Here is a 12,717-nt window from a genome sequence, read left to right as displayed (position 1 = left end):
ATATTAAAACATTAAATCTCTGTTGCTCGAAGTAAAGTAAGTTTACAAACCGCATGGTCCCTTCTTTGCAATTGTCACTAGATCGCCACTTATACAAGATTGTCTTTTCATGTGACACTCAGAACGATCCTGGATTTCGTCTGATGTGCAAACAGGGTCGGCTGTGTCTGGACATGTCGGGCAGATGCACTCTGCTGTATTGTTTACAGTTCTGCAGCCAATGTTGTATGGTGCGCTACAACCAATAGTCTTACATGGATCTGGTGGTTTGGCTGAAAGATGACAAATTGGTCAGATCAAACTATGTAAGCGATTTTAAGAAAAATAAATATTCCGTCCTATTAAACTGTGTTATGATTCTACGTTTGCTGCTTTCCTTGAAGTCAGGCTATTTGGATGGAAACGAGATGGATATTAACCTTTGCAAAGCCTCTTCCTCATCTCGACTGCAAGCGTCTGAAGTTCCTTAAATGAGGCAGATACAAAGACATTCTCTTGGCTCGATGCAATTTCTCTTAGTTCTGCTTTATCAGCTCCTTTGCCAACTCCAACAGCATACACCGCTACATCTTTGTTCTTTACTCCTTGTGAAGCAACTGACAGTTTGGTGTACGGTTTTGATGTCGTTTGCTTTCCATCAGTGATTACAACCAATACCTGGAAAGGAAAATTCCCAGTGTTCTTTTTAGACTCAATCAACACAGAAAGGGAATGAGTTAATAAAAAGCATCAGAGTGGGAAAAAGGTCCGTTTTCAATTATAGAAAGCCAACCGCAGTTTCAATTCAAACAACTCTAAACCATAACTAGAGAGAGGAGGTACTAGATATTTAGTTGCGCTGTTCATCATTTACTGAGATAAAAGCAAGGACATCTTTACCTTTGCTACGTTTGGTCTCATGCCATTTGCACTTTGGAACAAATCACTGTCTGCAAGGAGAAGGGCTTTATCTGTGTAAGTGAAACCCCGCTGCCAACGCATTCCATCAAACGCCCTATTCACTTCATCTGTACCCTGAGGGTTGCTGAATCGTAAGACGACCTCAGGGTTGTTGCTATAGGCAACAGCTGATATGTGTGTAGTGGAAGGACTGACGTCAAGCTTGCTGACCAACGCTTTCAGGAATCGCTTCATTCTTCCCCAGTTGCTTCGTCCAATGCTTCCAGATGAGTCGATGACAAATCCAATATCTGCAATTGGTCTACATTCCTTCTCTAGAAAGGGAAGGAAGTCAAGTGTAAAATTCGTCCGCTCCTATAGATAGAGCTATTTATATATTGTGTCATAAAATTACCGGATTGGTTTTTGTGTACCACAATGTGACGTCAGACATGTTTTTTGCTTGATAAAGTGGGACGTAATTATAGATTTCTTGAGGATTCTGCCATTTTACTCTTTGGAAGTGAAGAACATTTATTGTATCAAAAACAATCATTATAGAACAGTTTTCAATTGAGTGTCGAAACGTAATTGGTTTTGCATTTACTAGCTTGACGATTGGTTTAAAAAACTAGCGTCACTTTTTTATCCAATCAGAAGTAAAACCGAAACCAATCGTGACTACCTTCCCGCGCTTTGAGTCATCTTCATGTAATTGCTTCGAGTTTTGATTGGTTCATTGTACTGTCTGTGTCCTTTATGATTGGCTAGAGTGATTACTTTGGTTTTGGTTTTACGACACTCAATTGAAAACCGCTCTAGTAATGAGTAATTGTTATTACGTACCACATGGGCCACTCTTAGCAATAGTCACAAGATCACCACTTATACACGATTGTCGCCTCATGTGGCAAGCAGAAGTATCTTGGATATCGTCTGATGTACAAACAGGGTCGGCTGTGTCTGGACATGTCGGGCAGATGCACTCTGCTGTGTTGTTTACAGTTCTGCAGCCGATGTTGTAGGGAGCTTTGCAGCCAACAGTCTTACATGGATCTGTTACTTTCTCTGGAGGTAAAAAACACGACTGTTTTCGCTGTGCTCTTTTGAACTGTACCTTATGAAGTGTACAAAGAATAATCTATTTATACATTTTATTTCAAAATGGCGGCCAGTTTATTATTCTTTTGTGTGCATGTTAATTAGCCCTCTTTGCCTAATTTTCACTTAATTGTATTTTGTACATGTTGACGAGGCAAAGATGGCTAATTACCATGTAAACAAAAGAATAATAAACTGGCTGCCATTTTGGAATACGGTGTATAAGGTGGTGTTAATAGCCTTAAATCGGGAAGAGTGATTTAAAATGTCACCTAGTCGGGTGCTTGGTTTAGAGAACAAAATTTACTTCTCTTGTCGCCCTTACGTGCTGTTGGAAATCTCCCTGAGCAGAGTATTTACAAGATAAAGTGTTGTAACAGTAGCCCGCGTGGCAGAATGTAATGTTCCGGGCGACCTTCGTCTGTCATGTTTGAAGACATAAAAGTGGCCTAAATAGAATTACGAGAGTTTGTAATTTGCACAGCGTTGTTCTATATAACATTTTACAGCGTTCAAACAAAGCCACAGTCTTCAGAAAAGAAAAAGAGACATAACATGGATAAGAAAACATGATGCTAATATAAGATGACAGATCTATTTAACACATACCTGGAAAGCTTCTAATTATTGTGCATTTTCCATTTCTAGTACTTACATTAAAAGCCAGCAAGAGCGTATAGCTGCTTAAGTCTGCTCAAATACCTGCAGTCCTTGAGAAAAAACATCTTATAGGAAGCGATTTATTTTTACGCTGTTGTTTTTACTTTTAAAGGTTATCGCTAATGAAATCAATTAATTTAATTATTAACGCGTCAGGTTCAAGTTAAATTTAAGTGCACACTGCTAACTGCAAGTTTATTAACTGGCGAGGAGATGTCAACTGGAGGGTGAGTAACGTGAGGTGAAAGTGCTAAAGGGGAAAGATGGAAAGGGGGGAAGGGGGAAAGGGGGAGGAGAGTGTTGAGCGCTTATTGAAAGAATGAAATAAGTACGATCACAAGACACATGAAGGAAAGAGCACAACCTGTATCTGCATATACTTATAAATATATGAGCAAAATAGTGTACAAAATCACGCTTTTAACGTTTTGTATTTATCAACATCTTTAATTAATGCACAGCACACGCACAAATGTCTGCAAATGTCTGCAACTGATAGAAGCATTTAACGAGCAGAAGAAGCAGAGTGCCCGCTAGCAGCTTTAGTTATGAAATAGAATTTTTCAACGCATGCGATTCCTTTTACATTACATTAACAACATAGCGAAGTTGCTGCGTCAATTTTCTGGCAAAAAGCTTTGAGAACATTAGCAGACGAAGCTTAGATTATAGCCTTCCAGTTTTCTAATTGCTGTTAAATGTTCTTCATTCGCTACTTGCTGGGGCGAGTCTGATCTCCCAGTTGCTTGTGGGATCATTACTGGGGACAAAATAGTGTTCGTTTTTTGTTTCTGTTCCCAGTAACAGCCCCAGAAGCCACTGCGAGACAGGTTTCTTCTCGCTTCCAAAAGGCATATAGACTTTCGCCTTAACTTCGACTTAACTCAGCAATCAATGGAAAAAGAAACACTTAAGTAACCTAAAGTAAGTATTTTTCTGCACGAGAATGAATAAGATCTATAAAATAAATACTGTGATGTATTCTTGTCTTTAATTTTCGTAATTAAACACCCCTTATATAGAAAAGCTTAAAATTCACGTTCGCTTCTTCCATGGAGACAAAGCTCCCTTACTTGGACAAGACTTCTCCACAATTGGCCTCACGACATTGACGAGTTCCTCAAAACCGGAAGATGTGAACACGTTGTCATTAGAACTTGCAATCAGTCGTAGTTGATCAACTTTAACACCGCCACCAACACCCAAGGCGAACACTTCAACTCCCTTATCTTTGATCCTTTTAGAGGCGACATCCAAAGGTGTATATGCTTGCGTTGTGGTCTGCTCTCCATCGGTGATCACTATAGCGACCTGTTGAGAATTGAAATAAAGGTTTCGTTGAGTTTTTCCGTGTAGCTTCTTTCATTTCCAGAGTTGTTGCGATGTGAACGTCAAATCATCTAATCTAAAATCAGGCTTTAAAAAAAGTGTACGTTTTAAAATTACTGACTTAGCATAAAAGAGCTCAGTTACGGTATTGTGACCATATACAAAATTACCTTTGAACTGAAGAAAACCTGAAAATAGTAGTTTATTAAGATAGAAAAACGGTAAAGAGAGAATAATAAAACTTAAAGGAACAAAGATGGTTAAGGATGGAGACGACGTTTAAAGTTTCTTTCATTTTCAGAGTTGTTGACATGCAGATGTCATAACATCTAATATAAATGCAGGCTTTTTATCATGGTAAAATATGCGAGAAAGTTCCGGCCCCTATCTACGTAAATGAAGGCAATGTGGCCACCCAGTCTCTCTCTGAGACTGGAAACGATTCTAAAACGGTATGTGATTCTATGCAGGTACAAAAATACTGGATCAGCAGCGGACGAGCGGTGCGGACAGGTGTGATTTACAGGTGTGATTTACAGGTGTGATTTACAGGTGTGATTTACAGGTGTGATTTACAGGCCTGACTGCTCCGATTTTTTGGCCGACTCCAATTTAAACCAATTAGATATGACTGTAGCTATATTTAGCGAGTTAAAAATTGTTGTGCAATTTCTTACCTGTGATACACCAGGCCTCATTCCAGCGCTTTTAATGAACACCTGTTCATCAGCCATGATCAGAGCCTTGTCGATGTAAGTAAAGCCTCTCTGAAATCTTATTTTATCGATCAGTTTTCCATATTCCTCTGCTGTAATTTGTGCGCCAGACAATTTATTGAAAGTAAACTCCAGCTTTGCGTTGGTGCTGTAGGCAATTACAGCTATACGAGTACCATCCGGACCAACGTTGAACACATTGGTAACTTCTTTCAAGAAGTTTATCATCAATGGCCATCTTCCACGACCAATGCTTCCCGATGAATCAACAAGGAATGCCACATCTGCCGCAGCTTTGCAGCCTGAAAAATATTAACTCTGTACCTTAAGACAACACTTTCCCAAATCTAACAAAGAACAGCACTACACCGCCTAAGTCGGCTTGAGCTTAAGTCGCGTGAAAGGAAGAGTCTTTTTGTGACGCCGCTTGATAATAGTTCCACCCCTGCAAAATCGTCGTAATAGCAAACCTGTAAGGTTTTGAAAGCTTTTGTTTCATTTTTAACCCTTTACCCCCTAAGGCGAATGGCAGTTTTTCCCAAATCGGCAAATAAAGACACTCTGCCTGTGTACAATATGTCATTTTAAAGCCAGTAATCAGCTTATTTAAGATTCGAGTTTGTAGAGTTTATTCCCCGGAGCCTCGAGCTGAGGTCTATTGTTTTAGGCTGAATTTTAATATATCGAAATTGGTCTATTGACATCAGCAGTTATGAAGGAGATAGCCATTTTGAGAGAAATTGCTTTAAAATGGGAAAATGAACGACTTCAAAAATGTATCAATCTTCTACTATATTAGGTATACCCCTAAACTATAGCTTATTTAGCAGCTCTTAGTGCATAGCTTGATATGAAACAAGTCTTGCATTCCATGTGCATCCCGAAAAAGGAACTAAAAAGTTCTGGGGGTGGTCAACCATGTCTTAGATGGGAGAGGGTCAAACTTTCATGACTTCAATCAGCAGATCTTCGCAAGACAATTTTCATGGCAAAAATTCATAGAAATCTATCTAATATTCACAAAGTTATGACCTTGTGTGCCAATTTGCACTCTTAGGGGGTAAATAAGTGAAAAGGTCCAGTAGCCCTACCAATACAGCAGCTTCTTAGGGCTCCTGGTAGCTTCGTTCGTTAACACCCAATGTTAGGGGGCTGAACCAAAACGTCATAAAGAAAATGTATCTGAATGGTGTTGCATTGAGAAAGGCATAACAACAGAAAGGGATCTGCACTAGCGAAACCGTTATAAATACTGGCGTAAATGCATTAAATGCAAATGAAAAGTATTCTTGATGACAATTACTGGCTCAAATGGGATGAACAAAACTTACTCGGAGGAGTTGTGGGCAGCGGTATTGTAGTCGTACGTACAGGAGGCACTATAAGAAAAGAAGATATATGCCACGCTTTATGTTTATATACTGTCACGGTAGTTAAATAAATTAATGGTATGACCGCGGTGTGAGTTGAAAGAGCAGAAAGTCACGACGTTTCAGCGTCCATTACTTATGCTGGGAAAAAAATTAACAAGAACAAGAACAACAAGAACAACAAGAACAACAAGAACAACAACAACAACAACAACAACAACAACAACAACATTAGGAGCAGCAACTAAACCCGGCACTTCTACGTAATCACTTAACGGCGTATACGCCAGTAATCGGTCTTACTGTTCATCAGAGAAAGAGATCAAGAAAAAATGAAAAACTGCAATGAAACATTAAACGTACTAATCAAATATTAAATTATTTAAAAACGATATTTGAGCAATACCTATACAAAAGCCTCTCTTTATTCGATGGACTTTGTCTTCCAGTTCGTCGAACGATTTAACCGTGAACACGTTGTCTGCTGAGGTTGCGATTTTTTCAAGTTCTGATTTGTCAATGTCATCGCCAATACCCAAAGCAAACACACTTGCTTTCTTTTGCTGCAGTCGCGAGGAGAGGACGTCCAGAGGAGTATATGGTCCTTGGGTAGTTGTTTGCCTTCCATCCGTGATCACAATAACAGGCTATCAGGAAAGAAAACATAGATTGACATGAATAAATGATAAAATGGACGAAATAAATTCTCCAGAGAGGCAATTTCTTCATTTGTTACTGGAGTCAGGGTATTACAAGACGGTCTCACTAAGGGGTGCGTGAACACTTAACAAAACAATGATTAGCAAATGCACTGAGATTACCCTTGGAACATCTCTCATGCCAGCTGGGGATGTCAACACTTCCTTGTTAGCTAGGTCCATCGCTTTATCAATTTGATTGAAACCTGGCCGACAGACCAGGCGAGCAACCTGCCCGTTGACCTCTGAGACACTGAGACGAGAACCAGTTAATGTGTTCAATTTCAGAACCAGCTCGGGATCGCTGCTGTATCGTATGAGTGCAATGTGACTTCCAGATGGTGAAACGCCAAAATAACGGACCAAAGTTTGGACAAAGCTCAACACGCGATTCCAGTTGTTACCACTACAGGCAGCTCCAGACGATCCAATGATGAATGTGGTATCCATGGGGATTGGACATTGGACGCCTGTTTGTCGAGAACAGTTAAAAATGATATGGCCATGTTATTACTTTCATTATTGTAGCACCTTCCCAAATTTAGTCAATGTTATTACTTTCATTATTGTAGCACCTTCCCAAATTCAAGGTTGAGTACTGTCTGTTCGAAAGACAAGGAAGCTATCCGTGGGAAGTAACGTAGTAAAACTTAATGTGGAGATAGCTTACCACATTTTTGAGGAAATAAAGAGCGCATGTTTTCTCTCCGTTTTAAGACGTTCAAAGTTATTTTTCCTTCTCCAGTTTTTGTTTGAGTAACATCAAGCTGGTCGTTACCTACACGCTGCGCTCCAGCATGAAAACAACAATAACAACAACAACAACAACAACAACAACAACAACAACAGCGACGACAACAGTTTTGGTCCTTGACGAACTCACATGAAAACAAACCCTAGCAAAGCGTTGTAGAAATGTAAACTTGACGGGCAAAAATGAACAAGGTTGATTGTAAAAAGACACCCTTCGTGACAATATTTTATTTAACATGCCCTGATTGTCGGAGAGATAAAAGGGGAAACGCCGCTCTAGAACTAGTATCACATACCTGGAGTTGTAGGTGCTGGTGTTGGTGTAGTAACAGGAGGTGGTACTAAAATAAAATAACAAAATATAGGCAAAATCAGCAAAATCGTAGAATGTTAAAGTGGTACTATGATCAAATTTTTACCCCTTGGTTTTTTAAGGTGTATCACATAGAATTCCATGAAAGAATAAAAACGCCATTTACCGTTTTCAAATATCTGCATTAGTTCCAGAGATATATAAGTTTGAAAAATAAGTAAAATATGCAAATGAGATGACTGATGACGTCATACACTCAACCCAATATTATATTAAGTACATAAATAGAGCTATCTCGGTCAATTTGCAGTAGAATCCATTGAAACTTGGTAGGCTAATAGTTCTACAGGAAATACACCTATGGCTGTAAAAAAGTTATGTTCCCATGGCAACTCACTCTTTTCCAGTCCCCACCCACTTGATTTCAATATGTTAGTGATTTTCAGCTTGAAAAACATTAAACGAGGCCATGAACTCGAGCTAACATATCTATATGCTTGCTGGATCGTGCATATGAGACATCACTGGCAAATATCAAAATGGATCACCAAAGGTGGCCAGAAACGCCTTTAATATTGGGCAGGTCTGGAACCCTGTATGTTGCCATGGTAACAAAACTGTTCAGCTCGTATTGTGGAGCACATTTAGTAGAGTGTTACTGCAAAGAATCAAACATTTCTGATACAAATTGGCTGAGATATGTTTCTTCATCACATTTAATCAAAATTTGGTTGAGTGTATGACGTCATCATTTGGCTAATTTGCATATATTAAAAACTTGAATATCTCAGGAACGAAAACAGACATTTGAAAATAGTAAACGGCATTTTTCTCCTCATAGAGACTACTTGTTTATGTTTTAAAATGACTTAGTTAGAAGAGATGCGATTTTCGTCATAGTACTACTTTAAAAATAAAATTCTTCGAAACCCACGATCTCTACTTTTTTCTAGAAAGAGTAAAAAGAACGACCACGTTGACGTATGAAGTATCTTTCCACCGCAACTTTAAAACAAACGGATAGAGCATTTATCCCATCCAAAATAAAATTAATACTGTGATGTATTCTTGTCTTTAATTTTCGTTATTAAACACCCCTTATATAGAAAAGCTTAAAATTCACGTTCGCTTCTTCCATGGAGACAAAGCTCCCTTACTTGGACAAGACTTCTCCACAATTGGCCTCACGACATTGACGAGTTCCTCAAAACCGGAAGATGTGAACACGTTGTCATTAGAACTTGCAATCAGTCGTAGTTGATCAACTTTAACACCGCCACCAACACCCAAGGCGAACACTTCAACTCCCTTATCTTTGATCCTTTTAGAGGCGATATCCAAAGGTGTATATGCTTGCGTTGTGGTCTGCTCTCCATCGGTGATCACTATAGCGACCTGTTGAGAATTGAAATAAAGGTTTCGTTGAGTTTTTCCGTGTAGCTTCTTTCATTTCCAGAGTTGTTGCGATGTGAACGTCAAATCATCTAATCTAAAATCAGGCTTTAAAAAAAGTGCACGTTTTAAAATTACTGACTTAGCATAAAAGAGCTCAGTTACGGTATTGTGACCATATACAAAGTTACCTTTGAACTGAAGAAAACCTGAAAATGGTAATTTATTAAGATAGAAAAACGGTAAAGAGAGAATAATAAACCTTAAAGGAACAAAGATGGTTAAGGATGGAGACGACGTTTAAAGTTTCTTTCATTTTCAGAGTTGTTGACATGCAGATGTCATAACATCTAATATAAATGCAGGCTTTTTATCATGGTAAAATATGCGAGAAAGTTCCGGCCCCTATCTACGTAAATGAAGGCAATGTGGCCACCCAGTCTCTCTCTGAGACTGGAAACGATTCCAAAACGGTATGTGATTCTATGCAGGTACAAAAATACTGGATCAGCAGCGGACGAGCGGTGCGGACAGGTGTGATTTACAGGTGTGATTTACAGGCCTGACTGCTCCGATTTTTTGGCCGACTCCAATTTAAACCAATTAGATATGACTGTAGCTATATTTAGCGAGTTAAAAATTGTTGTGCAATTTCTTACCTGTGATACACCAGGCCTCATTCCAGCGCTTTTAATGAACACCTGTTCATCAGCCATGATCAGAGCCTTGTCGATGTAAGTAAAGCCTCTCTGAAATCTTATTTTATCGATCAGTTTTCCATATTCCTCTGCTGTAATTTGTGCGCCAGACAATTTGTTGAAAGTAAACTCCAGCTTTGCGTTGGTGCTGTAGGCAATTACAGCTATACGAGTACCATCCGGACCAACGTTGAACACATTGGTAACTTCTTTCAAGAAGTTTATCATCAATGGCCATCTTCCACGACCAATGCTTCCCGATGAATCAACAAGGAATGCCACATCTGCCGCAGCTTTGCAGCCTGAAAAATATTAACTCTGTACCTTAAGACAACACTTTCCCAAATCTAACAAAGAACAGCACTACACCGCCTAAGCCGGCTTGAGCTTAAGTCGCGTGAAAGGAAGAGTCTTTTTGTGACGCCGCTTGATAATAGTTCCACCCCTGCAAAATCGTCGTAATAGCAAACCTGTAAGGTTTTGAAAGCTTTTGTTTCATTTTTAACCCTTTACCCCCTAAGGCGAATGGCAGTTTTTCCCAAATCGGCAAATAAAGACACTCTGCCTGTGTACAATATGTCATTTTAAAGCCAGTAATCAGCTTATTTAAGATTCGAGGCTCCGGGGAATACAGAGTTTGTAGAGTTTATTCCCCGGAGCCTCGTGCTGAGTTCTATTGTTTTAGGCTGAATTTTAATATATCGAAATTGGTCTATTGACATCAGCAGTTATGAAGGAGATAGCCATTTTGAGAGAAATTGCTTTAAAATGGGAAAATGAACGACTTCAAAAATGTATCAATCTTCTACTATATTAGGTATACCCCTAAACTATAGCTTATTTAGCAGCTCTTAGTGCATAGCTTGATATGAAACAAGTCTTGCATGCCATTTGCATCCCGAAAAAGGAACTAAAAAGTTCTGGGGGTGGTCAACCATGTCTTAGATGGGAGAGGGTCAAACTTTCATGACTTCAATCAGCAGATCTTCGCAAGACAATTTTCATGGCAAAAATTCATAGAAATCTATCTAATATTCACAAAGTTATGACCTTGTGTGCCAATTTGGACTCTTAGGGGGTAAATAAGTGAAAAGGTCCAGTAGCCCTACCAATACAGCAGCTTCTTAGGGCTCCTGGTAGCTTCGTTCGTTAACACCCAATGTTAGGGGGCTGAACCAAAACGTCATAAAGAAAATGTACCTGAATGGTCTTGCATTGAGAAAGGCATAACAACAGAAAGGGATCTGCACTAGCGAAACCGTTATAAATACTGGCGTAAATGCATTAAATGCAAATGAAAAGTATTCTTGATGACAATTACTGGCTCAAATGGGATGAACAAAACTTACTCGGAGGAGTTGTGGGCAGCGGTATTGTAGTCGTACGTACAGGAGGCACTATAAGAAAAGAAGATATATGCCAGGCTTTATGTTTATATACTGTCACGGTAGTTAAATAAATTAATGGTATGACCGCGGTGTGAGTTGAAAGAGCAGAAAGTCACGACGTTTCAGCGTCCATTACTTATGCTGGGAAAAAAATTAACAACAACAAGAACAACAGCAACAACAACAAGAACAACATTAGGAACAGCAGCTAAACCCGGCACTTCTATGTAATCACTTAACGGCGTATACGCCAGTAATCGGTCTTACTGTTCATCAGAGAAAGAGATTAAGAAAAAATGAAAAACTGCAAGGAAACATTAAACGTACTAATCAAATATTAAATTATTTAAAAACGATATTTGAGCAATACCTATACAAAAGCCTCTCTTTATTCGATGGACTTTGTCTTCCAGTTCGTCGAACGATTTAACCGTGAACACGTTGTCTGCTGAGGTTGCGATTTTTTCAAGTTCTGATTTGTCAATGTCATCGCCAATACCCAAAGCAAACACACTTGCTTTCTTTTGCTGCAGTCGCGAGGAGAGGACGTCCAGAGAAGTATATGGTCCTTGGGTAGTTGTTTGCCTTCCATCCGTGATCACAATAACAGGCTATCAGGAAAGAAAACATAGATTGACATGAATAAATGATGAAATGGACGAAATAAATTCTCGAGAGAGGCAATTTCTTCATTTGTTACTGGAGTCAGGGTATTACGAGACGGTCTCACTAAGGGGTGCGTGAACACTTAACAAAACAATGATTAGCACATGCACTGAGATTACCCTTGGAACATCTCTCATGCCAGCTGGGGATGTCAACACTTCCTTGTTAGCTAGGTCCATCGCTTTATCAATTTGATTGAAACCTGGCCGACAGACCAGGCGAGCAACCTGCCCGTTGACCTCTGAGACACTGAGACGAGAACCAGTTAATGTGTTCAATTTCAGAACCAGCTCAGGATCGCTGCTGTATCGTATGAGTGCAATGTGACTTCCAGATGGTGAAACGCCAAAATAACGGACCAAAGTTTGGACAAAGCTCAACACGCGATTCCAGTTGTTACCACTACAGGCAGCTCCAGACGATCCAATGATGAATGTGGTATCCATGGGGATTGGACATTGGACGCCTGTTTGTCGAGAACAGTTAAAAATGATATGGCCATGTTATTACTTTCATTATTGTAGCACCTTCCCAAATTTAGTCAATGTTATTACTTTCATTATTGTAGTACCTTCCCAAATTCAAGGTTGAGTACTGTCTGTTCGAAAGACAAGGAAGCCATCCGTGGGAAGTAACGTAGTAAAACTTAAAGTGCACCTAACCCCAAAATTTTTTTTTCACTAAAACGAATCTAGACTTTATTCGAAGCATTTGGGCGAAGAAATTTTTGAATTTGGTTGAATCCTCGATTTTC

At 39.3% G+C, this 12,717-nt stretch overlaps 1 protein-coding gene across 2 annotated transcripts in view; it reads right to left on the bottom strand.

Moving 5' to 3' along the window:
- LOC110055000 (uncharacterized) overlaps positions 1-12,717 on the bottom strand; it is a 64,600-nt gene that overhangs the window by 20,422 nt on the left and 31,461 nt on the right. For both annotated transcript variants that reach the window (XM_089276601.1, XM_089276602.1), the window contains 15 exons: positions 12,083-12,429; positions 11,668-11,908; positions 11,259-11,306; positions 9,871-10,211; positions 8,977-9,214; positions 7,803-7,847; positions 6,877-7,223; positions 6,462-6,702; positions 6,017-6,064; positions 4,647-4,987; positions 3,714-3,951; positions 1,726-1,947; positions 880-1,214; positions 420-657; positions 51-272 (listed from right to left, as the gene is read on the bottom strand). In XM_089276601.1, coding sequence (XP_089132727.1) covers positions 51-272; positions 420-657; positions 880-1,214; positions 1,726-1,947; positions 3,714-3,951; positions 4,647-4,987; positions 6,017-6,064; positions 6,462-6,702; positions 6,877-7,223; positions 7,803-7,847; positions 8,977-9,214; positions 9,871-10,211; positions 11,259-11,306; positions 11,668-11,908; positions 12,083-12,429 — 3,492 coding nt within the window. The remainder of the gene's footprint in view (positions 1-50; positions 273-419; positions 658-879; positions 1,215-1,725; positions 1,948-3,713; positions 3,952-4,646; positions 4,988-6,016; positions 6,065-6,461; positions 6,703-6,876; positions 7,224-7,802; positions 7,848-8,976; positions 9,215-9,870; positions 10,212-11,258; positions 11,307-11,667; positions 11,909-12,082; positions 12,430-12,717) is intronic.

The sequence above is a fragment of the Orbicella faveolata genome, unplaced genomic scaffold (genome assembly GCF_042242905.1).
Source record: "Orbicella faveolata isolate gen_17 unplaced genomic scaffold, um_ofav_v1 contig_46, whole genome shotgun sequence".
NCBI classification, from domain to species: domain Eukaryota; kingdom Metazoa; phylum Cnidaria; class Anthozoa; order Scleractinia; family Merulinidae; genus Orbicella; species Orbicella faveolata.
Note: the sequence above shows the minus strand (reverse complement) of the source record. Positions and strands in the feature narration are given on the sequence as shown.